Source organism: Dermacentor variabilis, chromosome 4 (assembly GCF_050947875.1).
Source record: "Dermacentor variabilis isolate Ectoservices chromosome 4, ASM5094787v1, whole genome shotgun sequence".
NCBI lineage: Eukaryota > Metazoa > Arthropoda > Arachnida > Ixodida > Ixodidae > Dermacentor > Dermacentor variabilis.
Window position 1 is genome coordinate 9,340,808 of NC_134571.1, and position 23,218 is coordinate 9,364,025.

The window sequence follows — 23,218 nt, forward strand, 5'->3', positions numbered from 1 at the left end:
CCTGGAGGCTTACGAAAAGGAAAAGACAACGCAACGAGCTATGGAAAGAAGAATGATGGGTGTAACAACGTGCGCTACGTCCGTCCACGTGCTGTCCTTCCTTAATATCGTGTTTGTAAAACTGAGCGCAATATAACCATGGATGGGTGTAACGTTAAGGGATAAGAAAAGAGCAGATTTGGTGAGGGAACAAACGCGAGTTAATGACACCTTAGTTGAAATCAAGAAAAAGAAATGGGCATGGGCAGGACATGTAATGCGGAGGGAAGATAACCGATGGTCATTAAGGGTTACGGACTGGATTCCAAGGGAAGGGAAGCGTAGCAGAGGGCGGCAGAAAGTTAGGTGGGCGGATGAGATTAAGAAGTTTGCAGGGACGACATGGCCACAATTAGTACATGACCGGGGTTGTTGAAGTATGGGAGAGGCCTTTGCCCTGCAGTGGGCGTAACCAGGCTGCTGCTGCTGCTGCTGCTGCTGCTGCTGCTGCTGCTGCTGCTGCTGCTGCTGCTGCTGCTGCTGCTGCTGCTGCTGCTGCTGCTGCTGCTGCTGCTGCTGCTGCTGCTGCTGCTGCTGCTGCTGCTGCTGCTGCTGCTGCTGCTGCTGCTGCTGCTGCTGCTGCTGCTGCTGCTGCTGCTGCTGCTGCTGCTGCTGCTGCTGCTGCTGCTGCTGCTGCTGCTGCTGCTGCTGCTGCTGCTGCTGCTGCTGCTGCTGCTGCTGCTGCTGCTGCTGCTGCTGCTGCTGCTGCTGCTGCTGCTGCTGCTGCTGCTGCTGCTGCTGCTGCTGCTGCTGCTGCTGCTGCTGCTGCTGCTGCTGCTGCTGCTGCTGCTGCTGCTGCTGCTGCTGCTGCTGCTGCTGCTGCTGCTGCTGCTGCTGCTGCTGCTGCTGCTGCTGCTGCTGCTGCTGCTGCTGCTGCTGCTGCTGCTGCTGCTGCTGCTGCTGCTGCTGCTGCTGCTGCTGCTGCTGCTGCTGCTGCTGCTGCTGCTGCTGCTGCTGCTGCTGCTGCTGCTGCTGCTGCTGCTGCTGCTGCTGCTGCTGCTGCTGCTGCTGCTGCTGCTGCTGCTGCTGCTGCTGCTGCTGCTGCTGCTGCTGCTGCTGCTGCTGCTGCTGCTGCTGCTGCTGCTGCTGCTGCTGCTGCTGCTGCTGCTGCTGCTGCTGCTGCTGCTGCTGCTGCTGCTGCTGCTGCTGCTGCTGCTGCTGCTGCTGCTGCTGCTGCTGCTGCTGCTGCTGCTGCTGCTGCTGCTGCTGCTGCTGCTGCTGCTGCTGCTGCTGCTGCTGCTGCTGCTGCTGCTGCTGCTGCTGCTGCTGCTGCTGCTGCTGCTGCTGCTGCTGCTGCTGCTGCTGCTGCTGCTGCTGCTGCTGCTGCTGCTGCTGCTGCTGCTGCTGCTGCTGCTGCTGCTGCTGCTGCTGCTGCTGCTGCTGCTGCTGCTGCTGCTGCTGCTGCTGCTGCTGCTGCTGCTGCTGCTGCTGCTGCTGCTGCTGCTGCTGCTGCTGCTGCTGCTGCTGCTGCTGCTGCTGCTGCTGCTGCTGCTGCTGCTGCTGCTGCTGCTGCTGCTGCTGCTGCTGCTGCTGCTGCTGCTGCTGCTGCTGCTGCTGCTGCTGCTGCTGCTGCTGCTGCTGCTGCTGCTGCTGCTGCTGCTGCTGCTGCTGCTGCTGCTGCTGCTGCTGCTGCTGCTGCTGCTGCTGCTGCTGCTGCTGCTGCTGCTGCTGCTGCTGCTGCTGCTGCTGCTGCTGCTGCTGCTGCTGCTGCTGCTGCTGCTGCTGCTGCTGCTGCTGCTGCTGCTGCTGCTGCTGCTGCTGCTGCTGCTGCTGCTGCTGCTGCTGCTGCTGCTGCTGCTGCTGCTGCTGCTGCTGCTGCTGCTGCTGCTGCTGCTGCTGCTGCTGCTGCTGCTGCTGCTGCTGCTGCTGCTGCTGCTGCTGCTGCTGCTGCTGCTGCTGCTGCTGCTGCTGCTGCTGCTGCTGCTGCTGCTGCTGCTGCTGCTGCTGCTGCTGCTGCTGCTGCTGCTGCTGCTGCTGCTGCTGCTGCTGCTGCTGCTGCTGCTGCTGCTGCTGCTGCTGCTGCTGCTGCTGCTGCTGCTGCTGCTGCTGCTGCTGCTGCTGCTGCTGCTGCTGCTGCTGCTGCTGCTGCTGCTGCTGCTGCTGCTGCTGCTGCTGCTGCTGCTGCTGCTGCTGCTGCTGCTGCTGCTGCTGCTGCTGCTGCTGCTGCTGCTGCTGCTGCTGCTGCTGCTGCTGCTGCTGCTGCTGCTGCTGCTGCTGCTGCTGCTGCTGCTGCTGCTGCTGCTGCTGCTGCTGCTGCTGCTGCTGCTGCTGCTGCTGCTGCTGCTGCTGCTGCTGCTGCTGCTGCTGCTGCTGCTGCTGCTGCTGCTGCTGCTGCTGCTGCTGCTGCTGCTGCTGCTGCTGCTGCTGCTGCTGCTGCTGCTGCTGCTGCTGCTGCTGCTGCTGCTGCTGCTGCTGCTGCTGCTGCTGCTGCTGCTGCTGCTGCTGCTGCTGCTGCTGCTGCTGCTGCTGCTGCTGCTGCTGCTGCTGCTGCTGCTGCTGCTGCTGCTGCTGCTGCTGCTGCTGCTGCTGCTGCTGCTGCTGCTGCTGCTGCTGCTGCTGCTGCTGCTGCTGCTGCTGCTGCTGCTGCTGCTGCTGCTGCTGCTGCTGCTGCTGCTGCTGCTGCTGCTGCTGCTGCTGCTGCTGCTGCTGCTGCTGCTGCTGCTGCTGCTGCTGCTGCTGCTGCTGCTGCTGCTGCTGCTGCTGCTGCTGCTGCTGCTGCTGCTGCTGCTGCTGCTGCTGCTGCTGCTGCTGCTGCTGCTGCTGCTGCTGCTGCTGCTGCTGCTGCTGCTGCTGCTGCTGCTGCTGCTGCTGCTGCTGCTGCTGCTGCTGCTGCTGCTGCTGCTGCTGCTGCTGCTGCTGCTGCTGCTGCTGCTGCTGCTGCTGCTGCTGCTGCTGCTGCTGCTGCTGCTGCTGCTGCTGCTGCTGCTGCTGCTGCTGCTGCTGCTGCTGCTGCTGCTGCTGCTGCTGCTGCTGCTGCTGCTGCTGCTGCTGCTGCTGCTGCTGCTGCTGCTGCTGCTGCTGCTGCTGCTGCTGCTGCTGCTGCTGCTGCTGCTGCTGCTGCTGCTGCTGCTGCTGCTGCTGCTGCTGCTGCTGCTGCTGCTGCTGCTGCTGCTGCTGCTGCTGCTGCTGCTGCTGCTGCTGCTGCTGCTGCTGCTGCTGCTGCTGCTGCTGCTGCTGCTGCTGCTGCTGCTGCTGCTGCTGCTGCTGCTGCTGCTGCTGCTGCTGCTGCTGCTGCTGCTGCTGCTGCTGCTGCTGCTGCTGCTGCTGCTGCTGCTGCTGCTGCTGCTGCTGCTGCTGCTGCTGCTGCTGCTGCTGCTGCTGCTGCTGCTGCTGCTGCTGCTGCTGCTGCTGCTGCTGCTGCTGCTGCTGCTGCTGCTGCTGCTGCTGCTGCTGCTGCTGCTGCTGCTGCTGCTGCTGCTGCTGCTGCTGCTGCTGCTGCTGCTGCTGCTGCTGCTGCTGCTGCTGCTGCTGCTGCTGCTGCTGCTGCTGCTGCTGCTGCTGCTGCTGCTGCTGCTGCTGCTGCTGCTGCTGCTGCTGCTGCTGCTGCTGCTGCTGCTGCTGCTGCTGCTGCTGCTGCTGCTGCTGCTGCTGCTGCTGCTGCTGCTGCTGCTGCTGCTGCTGCTGCTGCTGCTGCTGCTGCTGCTGCTGCTGCTGCTGCTGCTGCTGCTGCTGCTGCTGCTGCTGCTGCTGCTGCTGCTGCTGCTGCTGCTGCTGCTGCTGCTGCTGCTGCTGCTGCTGCTGCTGCTGCTGCTGCTGCTGCTGCTGCTGCTGCTGCTGCTGCTGCTGCTGCTGCTGCTGCTGCTGCTGCTGCTGCTGCTGCTGCTGCTGCTGCTGCTGCTGCTGCTGCTGCTGCTGCTGCTGCTGCTGCTGCTGCTGCTGCTGCTGCTGCTGCTGCTGCTGCTGCTGCTGCTGCTGCTGCTGCTGCTGCTGCTGCTGCTGCTGCTGCTGCTGCTGCTGCTGCTGCTGCTGCTGCTGCTGCTGCTGCTGCTGCTGCTGCTGCTGCTGCTGCTGCTGCTGCTGCTGCTGCTGCTGCTGCTGCTGCTGCTGCTGCTGCTGCTGCTGCTGCTGCTGCTGCTGCTGCTGCTGCTGCTGCTGCTGCTGCTGCTGCTGCTGCTGCTGCTGCTGCTGCTGCTGCTGCTGCTGCTGCTGCTGCTGCTGCTGCTGCTGCTGCTGCTGCTGCTGCTGCTGCTGCTGCTGCTGCTGCTGCTGCTGCTGCTGCTGCTGCTGCTGCTGCTGCTGCTGCTGCTGCTGCTGCTGCTGCTGCTGCTGCTGCTGCTGCTGCTGCTGCTGCTGCTGCTGCTGCTGCTGCTGCTGCTGCTGCTGCTGCTGCTGCTGCTGCTGCTGCTGCTGCTGCTGCTGCTGCTGCTGCTGCTGCTGCTGCTGCTGCTGCTGCTGCTGCTGCTGCTGCTGCTGCTGCTGCTGCTGCTGCTGCTGCTGCTGCTGCTGCTGCTGCTGCTGCTGCTGCTGCTGCTGCTGCTGCTGCTGCTGCTGCTGCTGCTGCTGCTGCTGCTGCTGCTGCTGCTGCTGCTGCTGCTGCTGCTGCTGCTGCTGCTGCTGCTGCTGCTGCTGCTGCTGCTGCTGCTGCTGCTGCTGCTGCTGCTGCTGCTGCTGCTGCTGCTGCTGCTGCTGCTGCTGCTGCTGCTGCTGCTGCTGCTGCTGCTGCTGCTGCTGCTGCTGCTGCTGCTGCTGCTGCTGCTGCTGCTGCTGCTGCTGCTGCTGCTGCTGCTGCTGCTGCTGCTGCTGCTGCTGCTGCTGCTGCTGCTGCTGCTGCTGCTGCTGCTGCTGCTGCTGCTGCTGCTGCTGCTGCTGCTGCTGCTGCTGCTGCTGCTGCTGCTGCTGCTGCTGCTGCTGCTGCTGCTGCTGCTGCTGCTGCTGCTGCTGCTGCTGCTGCTGCTGCTGCTGCTGCTGCTGCTGCTGCTGCTGCTGCTGCTGCTGCTGCTGCTGCTGCTGCTGCTGCTGCTGCTGCTGCTGCTGCTGCTGCTGCTGCTGCTGCTGCTGCTGCTGCTGCTGCTGCTGCTGCTGCTGCTGCTGCTGCTGCTGCTGCTGCTGCTGCTGCTGCTGCTGCTGCTGCTGCTGCTGCTGCTGCTGCTGCTGCTGCTGCTGCTGCTGCTGCTGCTGCTGCTGCTGCTGCTGCTGCTGCTGCTGCTGCTGCTGCTGCTGCTGCTGCTGCTGCTGCTGCTGCTGCTGCTGCTGCTGCTGCTGCTGCTGCTGCTGCTGCTGCTGCTGCTGCTGCTGCTGCTGCTGCTGCTGCTGCTGCTGCTGCTGCTGCTGCTGCTGCTGCTGCTGCTGCTGCTGCTGCTGCTGCTGCTGCTGCTGCTGCTGCTGCTGCTGCTGCTGCTGCTGCTGCTGCTGCTGCTGCTGCTGCTGCTGCTGCTGCTGCTGCTGCTGCTGCTGCTGCTGCTGCTGCTGCTGCTGCTGCTGCTGCTGCTGCTGCTGCTGCTGCTGCTGCTGCTGCTGCTGCTGCTGCTGCTGCTGCTGCTGCTGCTGCTGCTGCTGCTGCTGCTGCTGCTGCTGCTGCTGCTGCTGCTGCTGCTGCTGCTGCTGCTGCTGCTGCTGCTGCTGCTGCTGCTGCTGCTGCTGCTGCTGCTGCTGCTGCTGCTGCTGCTGCTGCTGCTGCTGCTGCTGCTGCTGCTGCTGCTGCTGCTGCTGCTGCTGCTGCTGCTGCTGCTGCTGCTTTAAGCGCGGGTATGTGTGCTGCAGCTTTAAGCGCGGGTATGTGTGCTGCAGCTTTAAGCGCGGGTATGTGTGCTGCAGCTTTAAGCGCGGGTATGTGTGCTGCAGCTTTAAGCTAATTAAGTGAATTGGCGCTATTCGAGAAGTAATATTTCTGTACGTGTGTGCGCGAATGCATATCAGTATCCCTGGTGGCAGTTATGTTCAGTAATTGGCGAAGTGTGCATCGCATGTATTGAACCGTTTGCTTCGTACCACGCTTATTGTGCATCGTGTGTGCCGCCTTCGACACAGGAGCGGACGTTCCTGGAGGCTGCCGAGCGGGGCGACCGTCACACCATGATCCGGTGCCTGTCCCCACCGGACCCTGTGAACGTCAACTGCACGAACATCCTGGGCCGCAGCGCCATCCAGATCGCCGTCGACAACGAGAACGTCGAGATCGTCGAGTTGCTGCTGCGCCAGCCGGACGTGCACATCGGCGACGCCCTGCTTCAGGCCATTCGAGAAGGTGCCGCAGTTCCGAGCAGTGCTTGTCACGTGGTAGGCGATAAAAGAGAAACGCGAGCGCTGCTTGACGAACACTTTCTTCATTATCTATTTGTTCGCTGCTCGTATGCCGGCTGTGCTCATTCAACGAGAAGAAACGAAAAGGTATATCTGTACAAATATTTACTGTGCGCACATATCATGAAGGCTATCAGCAGTCAAGTGCGAATATTTTTCAGCGCGAACTTTACCTAATGCAGCAATCTTTTTTTTTTTTTTTGAAGAAGTAACTCTCGTCTGCAAGGCTTCCATGACTACTGCTGAAAACTATTAGAAGACTATCTGTTGTGGCGGCCGCAGAGGCTTTTCGCGAAGAAGTTTGGCCGGATTCCGGGATTTTACAAATCGCTCGGACGCCCCGTGGTCGTTCTGAGGCTACGGCGTTGCCCGGCTAAGCACAAAGCTGCGAGTTGCAAGTTGCGACCGCATTCGATGGGGGCGGAATAACGCCCGTGTAACGCGCATTTGGTGCACGCTGCGGAACCACAAGTGCTCAAAATAAATACGGAGACCCACTACGGCGTACCTCGTAATCAGATCGTGGTTCTGGCACGCCAAACCCCAGAATAATTGTTTTACCCACAGGCACTACTGGCACATATTCACTTCTGCGAAAGTGAAGCCCTGGTCCCTCCATTTTTCCTGTATATGAGAATCCTTGCAAATGGACTGAAATCTGCCGTGCTGCATCCGGCCCGGGCAGCGCGTGCAATGCCTGCGATGCTTGGCCAATTCATGCGAAGCCATGCTGTGACTTCAAGGAAGACACAGTGGCGCAAATTCCAGTCACACAGGAACATGGGAAGGATTGCCGATTAGAGATGTTAAATAGGTCATATGTTAACAAATAGTATGACCGAGCAGGCCTGCCAACTAAGAATTCCTTGAGTGTATTTGTTGTTATATTATGGGGAGAAAATAAGCTCAACGCGGTCACCACACCATTAACAACTATTGGAATCTTGAGAGGTACATATGCGCGCATTGGTTTCTCCATCTGCCTAGTGTCAGGCACAATACAGCGTTCTGCAGTGCAGAGTTCAAAGACTTTGCAAGCCAAAACGGAATACGCTATTGCCATACTACACCTTTACAGACGGGCTAGACGGGCTAGCAGAAAGAGAAGTAAGAGCAGTTAAGGACGGCCGCGAGGGACCAACAGGTGAAGCTATAGCTACTTGGCTGAACGGTAGGTTGCACGCCTGGTAACTGGGACAGGGCTCCAGCCAAAGGCTCTTGACCTTCAGACCCAGAAGACGTCTCGACTGGCCACTGCAATGACAGATGTTATGCCGACAATAGGCAAGACGACAAAAAGTGGATGCAAGGCCAAGTGGTCCTTGCTCGTTCCATTGCGATATTGGGAGAACGGAAATCGCTGGCAAATATCCTGATAGCTAATTCCACCATCACTCGACAGTTTGACCAGATCCGTGAAGAACACAGGCTGGAACCTAGAGCGCAAGAGATGTGGTGGGACCTAAGTGACAAGTTGTCTAGCTCAGCATCTTCACCGCAAGACTTGCCCAATCGGTAAGTTCGTGTGCAACCGCTTCTGAACCTTTGAGATGTTGAGAACTGCACACCGTCTCTTGAGTGACGTTCAAAACCAACTGTGTGTGTTTAGGGGAGCGGGGGGGGGGAGGGGGGTGCTGTTGTTGGAACTTAGTGTGCCATCTAGCAACCCTGTGTGCGAAGTAATGCAAGAAACAACGTTGGCTGCGTGTAATTACTGCATTACCGATGCAATGAAGTCGCTACTCAGCGACTAACAACAGCCGCAAAAAGTGTGTGCCTGATAGACTTGGTCATTGATGACTCACCAGAAACGCACATAATGATTATATTCACGTGCATAAATAGGTTTGCAAATGAAGCGTGTATAAAAATAATTCTGTTTTCATTCAGCCAAGAAAAACGTGAATGCTGGGATAAAACTAAAAGATGCTGCGCAGTAGGTTGACGTGGCACTTGATCCTCTTTTTGACATCGGACACAGGCATTCAAGTGCACACATGTTTGGTCAACAAGGCTTAATATGTCATGAAACGTTTCTTGACACAGCAAGAAAGCGCTGCCGATTGGTCGTAGAGGCTGCTGTGAACATGCGAGCCAAATATTACTGCACTGCATGCAGCCGAAAATTTACAATCTCGTGCCAAAGATTGCTTGCTCTCGCTTCCGAAATGGCGTCATGCAGCGTCATCGAAAGCAGCTGGCCCACCAAAAGTATTGGCTTATTTCGTGATCCCGAAATCATTTTTAGTCGCGAATAATTGCTAATTCTGATTTAAATAAATGAAAAAAATATATGTCTGCTATATCAAGAAGACGGGAAAACCTTCTCACCCGGGCACAGCGCGTCAGCTGCGCCTGGCCTCCGAGATGGCGTGCTGTGTGGCGTTGTCTACCGCCACGGGGTGGCGCAACGAGCCCTTTTGCCGTGAAGCCCGCCGCCGCGACACTCAACTTCTGTTGATGTTCGTGAGACGACGTCCTTTATTAACGAGTCCATTTTATGATTAGTTTGTAAATAATACGTATTTGAATACTTCACACTACAGAAAAGTCAGTACGCGCGTTTATTTGCAGATAAGGCTACACATTGGCATTCGATGATATTAAGCAAATAACTTACTCGATGGAGTTAAACATGCGGATGTACACTCACGAACAAAATTTGGAGACCACGTAATAGCGAAAAAAATTAAAATTCCAACTAGCGCAGTTCCGCGAGGTGGAATTGCTCCAATATATTTCATTGGTCGAACACGTGCACGTAGGCGTGGTTTCAACGTGCATGCCTCTAGCTGTGAAGAAGGGAAGGATTGTGGCTGCCGTTGGTCTCCAGAACTCAGCTCGCCAGTCTACATACACGAAAAATTGCATAATTGTTTCAATGGCGTGGCTACTCACAAGAACATATTTAAATAGCCAGACTATACCGCAGTTGTCTTTTATCATAACGTACAATAAGGCTTTGACTAAATATCAAAAACAATAGTTTTTTTGCAGAGCAAGCAAGAGCATAATGAATAATTCAATTAAACCAGCAGCCTTGAATTAGAGTGCATTATTTCACCACTCTTGTCAAAAATCACCGACGATTACGATACTCTTTAATGCGAATTGTGAGCACTGCTGTGTATTTTCGAATTCGTATTATATTATGGTAAATAATATGATTCTAAATGACATCGTCCTCTCGGCGGTGGCGCTGAACCTCTGCTCGGACAGTTCGTATAACAGCAGCGGCAGACGAAGCATTTCCACTGATCACGTCGCTCATTGTTCAGAAAGAAAGCTTGGACATGAGAACGTGTGGCTTGCGTGGAGCGCATACTCTAGAGGCGACGGCGCAGACAAAGTAGCGCATGCGCAGTGGGTTCTAAGACCACGCCACCGCTTTGTCTCCGTATATCGGTGGACGTGCTGGCCACATGCCTATTCGCCGCCGTGAAGCATGTCTTCTGTGGCACTTCACTTTCCTCCTCACTCTTTCTCCGTACTCTCCTCCTCCGCTTTCCTCCTCATGCTTCCGCTGCACCCTTCTCCTCCGCTTTACTCCTCGCGCTCTCTTCGCTATCACCGTCCTTCATCCCCCGCTGCGCTTCGCGTTCGCTCACTCATCCTTCGCTCTGCTCGTTCGCTCGGTCACGCCGACGCCGACGCTCAATGCAGGAACTGGTCCATAAAATGTGATGCCTTAATAGGTTTCACCTGTATTAGTTCGTTCAGTAACATTGTCATTTGTAATCTTACGTTATATACAGCTGCCGTAGGTTTCATGAAGTTACATAACTGCTAGAGTATAGCTTTAACTTTGAACTAGTACTTCGATACGTTAGACGAGTTTCGTTTTATATATGCAGTGATGATGCGTGATACTACAGATAAAACATAGCCGACTCGTAAGCACGTGAAATGCAACATTTTGGCGACATTTTTAATGTGATAGCGTTTTCTCATACCCCCAACAACTTGCCTAAATCTGGCTGCTGGCTTGACGTCCGGCCTTGCAGCGGCATCTTCACAGGGACCTGATAAATTGTGCAACGAGGCCGCATAAAGGTATTTAAAAGCTTAGCTACATTAGAAACGTTAAAATAATGGCCATGGTGGCATGTGTCACAACCCTATTTCAAAACGAATGTTCACATCATCCTCATCTTCATCATGAACAACAGGCTCTTTCCAGCGTCTTCACTGGTGCCCGATATATGGCACTGCAACTGTGGCAGATAGTCTCGGTCTTAATTTTAGCGCAGAGAAATTGGGAAATATGGTGTCTCGTGCATCAACGAGTAATAAATCATGGGTATCAATTCAACAGCAATTCAGACTTATAGTTAAACAACATAAACAATCAGCTGTAGAAATAAACAAAGGAAAGACCTGCTCAGACCCCCACCAGGAAAAACTAAAGATGAGATGGAAGTGGAATGTCAGTAGCAAGTAAACATGGAGCTCTTTGACGCTACAATAAATATGAGGTGTAGGCGAGGAATTTGTAAAGGAACGTGCTCAAACTCCGTTTTGTGCTTAAAGTCAGCGATCTTGTCGCGATTTCGAAGTTAACCAGAGGTCGTGGGCCTATTGGCTGTTTGCCAATGGGGGTCTATGGTGAAAGCACAAATAAGACAGTGCAGGGAGACATGTGTCTGGCGTCCTTTGAAGTAAGGGAAACGCTAAGCAAAATTAGTTTTAAAGAAAGAATGAGGAGCTTGGACGGGAAAAAAAATGGGCGGCTAAAGGGCACAATTATTTGTACCTCAAAAGCTTGGGCACGGAATGAAGGCGGAGGTCAAGAAAGTTTGGAACCCAAGCACAGGGTAATTGGAATTACTAGTAGACAACCCGGAATCATAATGTAAAGAATAGAAGGTCCGTGCAGTTTTACTGAGACGACAAGCAAGAAATCAGAAGGAATGGCAACAGAAATAGCAGTGCCTTGTTTGTTTTTTAGGCCTAAGCTGGCTGCCCGAGTACAAACACATACTAGAGCAAATATTCGCAACAGGATGAGACATGCGTCTGATGCAGAAAAAAATTGGAGAAGACTTAGCACGGTTGTAATGGTACGCCAATATCTTCAACGAGCCAGAACAGTAGGAAACGTCCCTTTTTGGAACGCTATGCTTCAAATCTGACGGGAACCTTAGCTGGTCAGTGGTGCACATAATCACGACACGTTTAAAGCATTTAGTGGAAAAAGCAGGGTATTGTTACGGTTCACTGCGTGTGGTGATGAATGGAACGAATGCCAGGCGCCTGAGACACGACGTGCCTAATCGTCAAGCTCGTCAACATGGAAAGACTTTCCCATGGGGTGTGTGCTACGGCATCATGCACCAGTGCAAAACCTACTCTCCTCTGTCCTCCGTCCACCAACTCTACGCCAGAGAGCGGCTTCTCTCCGTATTCCTCTGTGTGGGTTGACCAGTGTGCTGACAAGGTCCTCTACCAGGGAGCAAGAGATAATGCGGTTGCCGGGATGGTGTAGCGTATAAGAAGGCCAGAGAGATGCCACGTGGACATCTCTGACCATGCGTGCAGGAGCACGCACACTGAACGTTGTTGTACCTGTTGTCTTGGAGCGCACCGCTCACCCGTAACGATGCATTAAACTTGTGCTATTTGTTTTCACGTCACCCGCCGTGGTTGCTCAGTGGCTATGGTGTTGGGCTGCTGAGCACGAGGTCGCGGGATCGAATCCCGGTCACGGCGGCCGCATTTCGATGGGGGCGAAATGCGAAAACACCCGTGTGCTTAGATTTAGGTGCACGTTAAAGAACCCCAGGTGGTCAAAATTTCCGGAGTCCTCCACTACGGCGTGCCTCATAATCAGAAAGTGGTTTTGGCACGTAAAACCCCAAATATTATTATTATTGTTTTCACGTCACCTCGTCTTCCCTGCCGGACCCTCTCCGGTGGTCGACCTGGTCCGAGCTCCAGGCAGACGCTGCTGAAGGTCGCCGAAACCCCGTGACAACCAGTACCAGCTATAGCAGCATGTGTAGATGAAGCTAGGATAGTTACAGACATAGGTAGCATCGCAAGATAAAGTAGAGAAATGCAAAATGCCTAACCGCAATTTACAGGTATGAAAACCTGATTGGCTCACCTAAACTAGATGACTATATCTCGTGGGCCAAATTTAAAGAGAGTGTAATTAGAAATCATCATCACCCTCGCGTAAGCATTACTAAAAAAAAAGTTGCGTGTAATCAGATGGCGCATGAGTTTTTACACCATCGCACCGCTGTGAACAACAGCTGGACACAGGCTATGAACAGAAGACAACGCAGAAAATATCTCCTGCGTTTGCGTCAAACAATGCAAACTTGTGAAAATTAAATACTCAGTTACTCGTTCCCGGCTTCCTCGTTTCAATATACAACCAACAGCGCGGCAGTAGTCTTCAGTAGTCTCAGATGACTCTAAGAAGAATCACTAGAGCAGAAAAGACTGCAGAGCGAAAACCACGGCTTGCTGCCGCAGAACTTCGCCGCTATGCCACCTGAACAGAGACAGCGTGGGAACGTGGATCGCAGAAGCAACAAGGGTCAGTCTTTTGCCGGCTTGACTTGCAAGGAAACTCAGGGCGTTGCTATACCACTAATATAGGTAGTAAATTTCAGTAACTGCAGATAAAGGCAACCAGACAAGCGAACAAGTTATTTAACGAAAAACAAAAGTTAATAATGAATAAAGGATATATCAGCTAATGACACACTCTGTGCTGAGGCAAGCGCGTGGAGCATAAAGGCAGCCTGCAAAATATTCTGACGGAATAACGAGTGGATAACGAGTAGGCAAAAATAAGAGAAAATGTATTCATTTATAATACACAGGGAGTGGCTACAACCAAAATGGCGGATAAACACAGGAGCGCCTTGCCGACCGTCCTCGCGGCCGCCATGCCGGGTGCCTCCTTCGGTGAGCGCAAATGACCTGTAACAATGTACCGCCAAAAAGTGAGGGAACGTGAAGCTATCTATACTACGAATTTCTGTCTTGTACAAATAGGCTGAAGAACCTGCGCGTTCCTGTTTTGAGCGTGTTATAGACATCATAAATGTTCAAAATAATTATGCCTTGTCATGAACATTATGCCTTGTCATGTACAAACAACATCAGTTGTTCATGTTCCCTTCTCATCAGAATTGTTCGCTGTGGCGCACACTTTACTGTAACGAAGCTCTAGTGTGACAAGGTATGACTGCGAGAGTAAAACCCCTTAAACTTCGTAAAGTAGAGACACTCTCTTCTTCCGCCTTCACTCCTCCTCGTTTCTCCTCTCTTTCACGCTCCCTCCTCGCCTGTTGCGCCGCCTACACTGCTCGAGCGTAGCAACGGCGCCAACATGCGCTCCTCGCCACTCCGTAGACGCTTCTCGGGCAAAAATGGCACTGATGCACGGCGCGAGGGCACACGTGATGCTATTAGGCCAATAGCGACGCAACGTCGGCCTCGGCCAGAGCGCGCGAGGAGGAGGCGGCATTCTTCAAAGCGTAGCACTACTTTACGAAGTTTAAGGGGTTTTATGCGAGAGTGATAGTGGCAGCACCCCCTGGCGGCCGTGGTATCTACGCTACGCTTTTCATCTCGGCCGCCACGCCCAGGAGACGCAACAACGCGCAGCTGTCGTGTTTAGACCGGCAGTGCAAAGATGAAACGGTTTTCTTTGGCGACTACCCCAGCTCCGTCGCGCGAAAAGTCATGCAAGAAGCGTAATGACTTGTATCTGTCCAAAAATGCTTAATTTGCGAATTGGAAACATTTAATCGTTGTAATAGTCAAAATGTAGATGATTGGTAGCTTTATAAACGATAAGAAATAATTTCATCCGAAAAAGAAAAAAATTGATCCGAGAGAATGCCCAAAGGGATACATAGGGCTCCATAAAAATGCACGGGAAATATTATAGTAGGGGTATACGCCAACTGGAATATGGGGTTGGGTCAAGTTGAAATTTGGAGGGGGGCCAGCAGAAATGTGGGGATGGGCCAACTGAAATTTGGGAGAGGGCCAATTGAATTGGTATGTGCGCCAACTTAAATTTGGGGGTAGGCCAACTGAAATTTGGGGATATGCTTACGCATACTTAGACAGCTCCAGTGGAGTTTCTGCATTCTTGTTCAGACTTCCTGAGATCACACACATGCATATTTTTCACTTTTTAACTCAAATGAGCAATAATTGTATTACTGAGAATGTTCTCGGTGGTCACTAAATCAGACAATAGCTGTGGTTCATCTGCTTGCAATGATGCGGCATGACGATAATGCGGAAGCGAGAGCAAGATATTTTTCACTGCTTTTGACTCGAGATTGTAAATTCTCTTCTGCATGCAATGCAATAATATTTGGCCCACGTGTTCACAGGAACCTCGTTGGCAGATCGGCAGTGCTTCCTTACTACGTTCAAAAGGCGCTTGAGGGCCCCTTAACGTTTTCGGTGTTATGCACACCGAAAATCTTAACCCGACTGCGCTCGTAGCGTATATTACATGTAAGGGAACACGCACGTCCAGCGGGAATGCGGCGTAAACTTAACAAAAGTCACCGGGATGTCCTCCTTGTCTTTTACTGTATGTATGTTGACGGCACTTTTGTCTTTCTTGAGGGCGACTCGCCTATGATAACGCCTTCGGCTTACTCAGGCCCTCTGCGAGCGTGAGCGGGCTCGCCATGTCTTTCCTCCCTCCCCTCCATCTCTCTATCTCATCTTTCTATTTCCTCTTTTCCATCCCTCAGAGTGGGGTAGCCAACCAGACGCATTTCTGGTTAACATCCCTGCCTTCTCTCCTTTCTTTCCTCCGCCTCACCCCTCCTATGCTCGCCTGAAATTAAAGTTCGGCTGCGTTTTGTTCTCTGGCGGACCTTCTTACAAAATTCGGGCTCTACTTCTCAAATCAGTCATTGAGTTTATATTTCGGGCCACCTAAATTTGGCGCAAACACTATCTTATATGGAGAAGCGTCCCAGCCTTCTTTTCTAAAGTGGTTCTGTGTCCTTTTCAGGACAAAACATTCCTGGATATCTATGCATCGCCACACAGGATGTCACAATATGTAGTTTATTGTAGAGTCGATCCGCATCATTTTTTACCACCATTAGCGGTCTCGCTTACGTTACCCACATATCTTTCTTATGCAAACAGTCTTGGGCCCATGGCAAGCTCACCTCCGTGAGGTAGCCTTATTTGGCAGCTCTGTTCCAGTCGCTAATATTCAGTCTGATGACATCTTTCCGAATAATGCTAAACATTTGCCCTATTGATACCTAACTGGTGTTTTGGGGGATCACCTTCCTCACATATAAATCAAAACCGTGAAAGCGACTGCTGGTTCCGTCTGGGAAGGGGAGGCAGGTGTAGACATTATACCACAATCTCTGATCTTGATATTCTTCCTTTCACCTACCTGACTAAAGGCCTATTATTCTATGCTGTGTTATTGGCAGTTGTGCTATATTTACGTAAATTGAGTTCATTCTAACCAATTCTCTGTTATTTATTCGCTTACCAGACCCAATTTATCAGTTGCCTTAAAATCGTTATCTTATGTCGTCCTCAGATATTTACGCATTGTTCGTTTTATGTGGTTGCCAGGTCACAAACGTTTAGCCTGAAATTGTTATGCTGGTGCGCTCGCAGTAGCATCCTCTGATGCTCCAACTATCCCTATTTTACCAACTTCGCTGCGCTCGTTTCTGTGGTGCGATTCGGAAAATTTGCTACTGCAAATACCACTGCAAAAACTTCATTATCTGTCTCTGATTTCCCGCATCTAAATTTTTCTTGCAAAAATATAAATGGTACTCCACTAAAAAACGACAAAGTCAATGGGAAAGCTTTTTGGACGGACACTTCAAAATGTTGGCTCGAGCTTGACTATTTCGGCGGTACTTCCCGTTGGTGCTGCCGAACTGTGTTTTAACCAGAGGAACGTTTCTGATGCCATCTGCTATTTCCGAGGCTATACAAAATCAATTGCATGCTAAAATTTAATTTTCTTCTTGTTCACATTTAGTTAATGTAATATTTGATTATACAGACTTCATATCTGTAACAGTTAATATGTAATATCACTATCTTCAGTTACTAATCTAGCTTTAGTTTATTTCCTCAATTTTTAATCTAAACCCTCATACCGTCTGATTCACGATCAATCCGCCAGTGTGGGTTGCGCCGTACCATTGAGGAACAATCAAGCAAGCAGATTCCACGCGGCGGTTTTGTTGCTGGTCTTAAAACCTTTACTCATCAGCTTCGTGGTCGGCGATCTCGGCCCGGCTGTTCGACAGAGATTGCGAGCAAGGCCCTCCCACAGAAGCCGCATTGCAACGTTCGCAGGGAACCGCCTTAATCGTTGTTTAGGAGGCAATCGAGGCTCTTCTTTCAGCCTCGTGTCCACTAAGCAGCGCACGTGATGAGCGATTCGAGCTAAGCCACGCGAGTCGAGCTTCGCTGGGCGACGACTCGGTGCGTCCCTATAGGTAGTAGAGCCCGACGTCCTTCGCTGCAGGCGTGTACAAAATCGTGGAGATGCTGATCGACCACCCTAGCATCACGGCCGAGATGCTCGCCAGCGGCTGGGCGCGGAGCCAGGCGCAGGAGAGCTCCGACTACTCGGCCGACATCTCGCCGGTCATCCTGGCCGCGCACTGCAACCAGTTCGAGATCCTGCAGCTGCTGCTGTCCCGAGGCGCCGGCATCGAGCGGCCGCACGCGCTGTCCTGCTCGTGCCGCCGCTGCTGCGAGGACACCCGGCGGGACTCGCTGCGCCACTCGCTGCGGCGCATACACGCCTTCCGGGCGCTCGCCTCGCCAGCCTGGATGTCGCTCACCAGCGAGGACCCCATACTCACCGCCTTCAAGGTACCGTGTTTCGGCGTGCGTTAGTCAGTGGGACGAGACGGCACGGCGGGCGCGTTTCTGAAGCGACGCCTGAGCCCTCCCGGACTTTCCTGGCCGCGTCGCCTTGCCGGGTAGCAACACACGAAGGACAGCACTGTCGTCTTCGTTACCATTCTTACAGCTGTCCTTTATGCCGGTCTACTGAGTTACTCAGTGATAAATCGAATTATACATATATGTTTCCTCATTGCAACAAATATACATCATCAAGAGCACAAATCATTCAATGGAGCGAACCTTTCTATGCCTACTTTCCCAAGTTTGGCGTTTGGTGCATCTTCTCAGTCAATAATTCGCCCAGTAAAGTGCAGTTTACGGTCGCACTGCCTCCAGGATCGACCCGTACTATAGTCGGGCCGCCGACCTTGGGTACAGTTTTATAGCAAATGCGGCAGTGCCGGAGACAGTGCGCGGTCGGTCTCGTGGTGGGAGTTTTGGTGCCTTGACCGACTTCCCTGACGGACAGAAAATTGCTAAGATTCAAAACGCTCTCCAGAATGTAATCAGTTGCGTGGCATTGAATTACACGCTTAACGAAAGCTCCGCTTCTCAGATTCCAAAATGTTGGTCGGATCTGCACAATTATTAGAGCGCAGATCCTAGGCGCCCGCTCCTGCGACGAGCGTCTTCGTCGTACTTCGTAACCGAGGGAATGAGCACAGAGAAATACGAGAGCGAACGCGGATCGCAGCGGGCGATGAAAGAGGGCGAGATCGAAAAGCGCGCCAGGAGGAAAGCGGAGGAGGAGGGTATGGCTAGAGCACGAGAAGAAAAGCGCAATGTCGTGCAAGACGGTCTACGGCGACGATGGCTACGAGATGGCGCCAGATTAGCGCGCGTCGTTAGGGTGCCTCGGTGCGCTCGCTCGTCTGCGCCCCGTTCGCGGGGGAGCGCGCATCGAGGCACTCTACGCGTCAGCTGTTAACCAAAGCGCTGCATGAATGGAGGTCCCTCTGCGGCTCCTGTGAATCGTCCCCACCGGTCAACCACGCGCTGCCTCTCGCGATTGCCCGATAAGTGAGGCAGTCGCGCCACACTTCGCTTCGTTTGGAACGTGCGCCAGATGCAGATTGACCGCGCCAGCCAACATATTGCCAGATGAAAATACGTATAGAGTTGCGCTCACAATTTCGCTTTAGGGAGTATCGTAACCCTAACGTTAACGATCTCAGGGCACAGCCACCACAAAAATACGAGCCTTCCGGTCAGTGATGACCTAGTGGTAGTCCTCTTATGTGGAAGGTGCTGGGTTCGAATGCCGATGCCGCCCAAAACCCACCATATTTTAAAATATAGATGTCGCCCAGCCTTGTGATCGGCGACTTGTGGGGTTACGCATCTCGAAGGCAGGTCATATTGAGATTTCTCGGCATGATTTGTGGGCTCCTTTTGTCCAACCATGAACGGCCTTGATGCAGTGCAGTTGCGGCGGCGGCGTGAGGCAGACGAGCAGTGGCGTAGCAACAGGGGGGGCCGGGGGGCCGTGGGCCCCGGGTGCAAGGGGCCATTGAGGGGGGGGGGGTGTCATATACGTCTGAAGACACCCCTCTTTCCGCCGGCTACAGCCGGAGAGGGGGTGACAGAAGACCTATGGGCCCCGGGTGCCAGACGACCTAGCTACGCCACTGCAGACGAGAGCTGACACCGAAAGCCCACCGGTAAAAAAAAATATATATACATATATATATATATATATATATATATATATATATATATATATATATATATAATGCGGACACTCAACTAGCGTTGTCTAAGCATGCGTAAGCATACCTCCAAATTAAGTTTTCCCACCCCCAAATCTCAAGTTGACTCATCTACAAATCTTAAGTTAGACCATTCCCAAATTTCAAGTTGGCCCACCCCTACTATAAGCATCCCCATGCATTCTCTGTGGAGCCCTATGTATCCCTATGGATATCCTTTCGGATCAATTTGTTTTTCTCTTTTGAATTAAATTGTTGTTTCTCGCTTGTAAAGCTACTAATCACCTACATTTAGACTATTATAAAGATTAAATGTATTCGCAAATTATGCGTTTTGGGTAGCCGCCAAAGTATGCTTACGCTTTATTAAGTACAAGCACGCTTCGCATAGTCTGATGCTCGGTAATTACGCGATCTCAATGCCTGCAAAGTGGTGTTCGTCCCCACTGCGACAGCGTCCTACCTCACAGGTGCTTTAAGATGCCACATAAAGGAAATTGCTGCCCGTGGGAGCTGCCCAGACCCTTCTATTTCGGGCTTTTGTTTTGCCCACTGCGTTTGACAAAATTTGCATGCTCTTTCCACGGGACAGCTCACTCCTAAGGAAAGCCGAGTGTCGGACTGGCGGCCGTCTGTGCCCATTTGGGTAAGCGGTGGGTGACCGGCGGCAGCGTGGTTTCGAACCCACGACGTCCCGCAGCCGGGACGAACACTCGCGACGCCAATGAGGGCCCGGCTGTTTACAATGTTCTGCGGGCGCGCACACGCACGCACACAGAGGCAGAAATGCGTGCGCAAGCGCGCACTGCTCAAAATGCTCACACTTGGAATCGTCTTAACAGCAGGCCTGTGCTCAATGTTGCGGTGTGCCCCCTGCAAGGCTCATTAAAAGGTAAACAAAACATTTAGAAAATTATTACGCCGAGACAATTTCCGGGATCCAACGAAATTTGTTAAGAGGTTTAGGGCGTGCCTTTCTGAATAGGTATACCCCTGGGCACTCGTCCTTGCATCGGCTCGGGGCTTGCTCGGCTTTTCGAGCTCCTCGGAAGCGCGTCGCGCCTGCGCTGTGTGGCTGGCTTGGCCGCACCGCTTCGGTGAACGCCGGCGGTGCCAGCGAGCGACGGTAGCTGGGTGCGCATGCGGCACACGTTGGCCCGCAAGAAAGGGAGGCCGCCACGTTTGCGAAACGTTGAGCGGTACAGGCACGCACGCACAAGCGTCGTCGTTGGACTGGAACATCGACGCTTATTGCATAGCAGCGCTGCTGTTCATCGAGACTTTTCTGTGGGAACTATTGACAAACATAATGTGCCGCTTTCTGGGTGCTACTGCACGGTGCTGTGGTCAGTGTTGACAAAAGCATCAGCTTGCGCGGCGGGTCACTTCTCGCCTCCATTATGATGCCGCTGTCTAGTCTAGGCTCAGTTTCTATGGCGTTGTGAGCGTCAAGTCGTAGGCCTCATTTCCGACGGCGGCGGCCACATTTATACAGGGACGAAATGAGAAAAAACATGCGGATCCCACGCGTTGTGGGAATAAGCGAAACTTTCTTCACTGTTTGTGCAGAAAGCTGTTCTTGTTTAGCGACAGGCACGTACCCAGGGGGGGGGGGGGGCCCGGGGGGGCCTGGGCCCCACCCGAAATCATGTGGCATACCCCCCCTCTCCCCACCCACGCCACCACTCCTCACACATTCCTAAAGCGCCGCCAGATCCATGTTGAGACTTGGCAGCTGTTCATCGGTCCGCATTATGCTGCCTTGTTCAATCCTTTTAGATGGCGGTAGTTATCGGCCTCTCTTGTGATGTGAAGGACAGTTTTCTCATTGATTCCGCACCCGCGCAATTAACGCGAGATGCGTTCAGTTGTCACCATCTATTCAACCGTCACGCCCATAGCTGTTGCTTTTGTTAGTTCAACCTTCTTTGTTTAGGCTGATCCTGGGACCAGGAGGGGGATGCGGCTGTTACTCAGCTGGTCTGTACTCTCATGGAACGAGTTGCGGCCAGAGAAAACGCCAATTGCGTTTAACTTTTCCCTTTGCTTCATTATTTCCTTGAGTTACGGCTCGCCGCGACGCTGGCAGATGCCCGGAACCATCTACACGTGATATGGGTTAGATAAGGTGGGAAATAAAATAATGTGAAAGAGAGTCCATCATGAAACCCTGCAATAACCCCTAACCCATAAGCAAGATGACTGTCGCCCGTTACCTCGTCTGTTTTTCCCTAATTGTATAGCACTTTTCGTGCAAAATTGGCAACTGGAAACAAAAATCGCAAAGAGTTGAGAAATTAAGCGATCTACTAAGGGAGAGAGCCAAGGCAACAACCAAACTGCAAGCAAAAGCGAATAATAAGAAAGTTAACCGTTGTTTATGAGAATATTTATGGATCAACATCTTTTTATTTAAAAAGGAAGCAGAGAAAACGCCGCCGGAATTGGAGAACAATTACTTGTTTTGAATGATGCTTCTACAGTTATCGGTCGAACCGCCTCACCTAGCCACTTCTCTGCTGTGCTTATGTGGGTGTTTTTCTAACCTTTCGCGGTGAGCGCAGTACGTCTAGAATCGCAGAGTCCTGCGCTCTACGCGGTTGTATGGGACTGGCGGCCGCACAGCGTTACGCAATTCGCGGAACTGTCAAAACTGATCAACAAGGCGAAAATAACTGATATTCGAAACTATAACATGAGAAAGACTGAAGAAGCCGTAAAAAAATGAACGCAGCCTGAAATCAGTAAAGAAGAAACCTGGCATAGGACAAACCATGATGTATGCACTAAAAGATAAGAAGGATAATATCATCAGCAATCTCGAAGATATAGTAAAAGCAGCGGAAAAATTTTAAGCTGACCTGTATACAGTACCCAGAGGAGTCACGATACCTCACTTAGAAACAGTAATGAACAGGATACAGAAACTCTTCTATAACTAGCGATGAGGTCAGAAGGGCCCTGCAAGATATGAAACGATGAAGATGGGGAGGAGAAGGTGGAATAACAGTCGACTTAATCAAAGATGGAAGAGACATAATGCTTGGAAAACTGGCGGCTCTTTATACGAAGTGTCTATCGACTGCAAGGGTTCCAGAAAACTTGAAGAATGCAGACATTATACTAATCCACAAAAAAGGAGACGTTAAAGAATTGAAAAATTATAGGTCTATTAGCTTGCTCCCAGTATTATATAAAATATTTACCAAAATAATCTCCAATAGAATAAGTGCAACACTGGATTTTGCCAACCAAGGGAACAGGCTGGCTTCAGGAAGAGATACATTACAATGGATCACATCCCTGTCATCAATCAGGTTATCGCGAAATCTGCAGAGTAAATAAGCCTCTCTATGTGGCTTATATAGATTACGCAAATGCATTTGATTTAGTAGAGATACCAGCAGTCATAGAGGCACTACGTAATCAAGGAGTACAGAACGCTTACGTAAAAAGCTTGGAAAATATTGCTACATGCGTGTGGTATTTGTTAAGCTATAACGTTAAGAGAGAGAAAGAGAGCGGTTTGGATCAAAAAGCCAACGGGTATAGACGATATTCTAATTGACATCAAGAGGAAAAAAATGTACCTGGGCAGGTCATGTAATGCGCCGGTTAGATAACCGTTGGACCATTAGGGTTACAGAATTGGTACCAAGAGAAGGAAAACGCAATCGAGGACGACAAAACACTAGGTGCAGCGATGAAATTAGGAAATTCGCGGGTGCTTGTTGGAATGGGTTGGCGCAGGACAGGGGTAATTGGAGATCGCAGAGAGAGGCCTTCGTCCTGCAGTGGACATAAAGCAGGCTGATGATGATGATGATGATGATGATGATGATGATGATGGAGTTGTTGGCCCCCCCCCCCCGAAAAAAAATCCTGGGTACGTGCCTGTTTAGCGACAATATGCAAATACACAGAACACACGACCAAGTTTGACACGTTTTCACAGGAAAACGCCTCGCTCAACATTAAACTAGTGGCACTCGGTCACGCCCATCCCACGCATGACGACGAAGGAATGACGACGACACTGAAGATGGCGGAAAGGTAATCATTTAGAAATAATGTGCCACTGGGGGGGGGGGGGGGGGGGGGGGGTGGACACAAGGGGCATGAAGCCTTAAATGTAGTCAGGTATGCGCCTTACATTATTGTGCGTAGTGACCGGCCCTACTGTATGTGATCTGTACTGTGTGTTCTACTTTATTCTTTTACATTTGTCCTGTTGCTCTTTCTTTCCTCTTTCCTCCCCTCGTTCCTATCTTCCATTTCTTCGTTGCTGTCCCCTCCCTTCTGCAGAGTAGGCAGGTTTTGTGCCCCTT

The 23,218-nt window shown here is 52.4% G+C and overlaps 1 protein-coding gene across 5 annotated transcripts in view; it reads left to right on the top strand.

Moving 5' to 3' along the window:
* The window catches only part of LOC142578646 (transient-receptor-potential-like protein), a 302,488-nt gene that overhangs the window by 169,092 nt on the left and 110,178 nt on the right, over positions 1 to 23,218 (top strand). For 3 of the 5 annotated variants that reach the window (XM_075688081.1, XM_075688079.1, XM_075688082.1), the window contains 2 exons: positions 6,007 to 6,223; positions 16,793 to 17,145. In XM_075688081.1, the coding sequence (XP_075544196.1) occupies positions 6,007 to 6,223; positions 16,793 to 17,145 (570 nt within the window). Of the gene's footprint in view, positions 1 to 6,006; positions 6,256 to 6,275; positions 7,795 to 16,792; positions 17,146 to 23,218 lie in introns of those variants that run through there. The other 2 variants (XM_075688083.1, XM_075688084.1) reach the window with 2 other exon arrangements.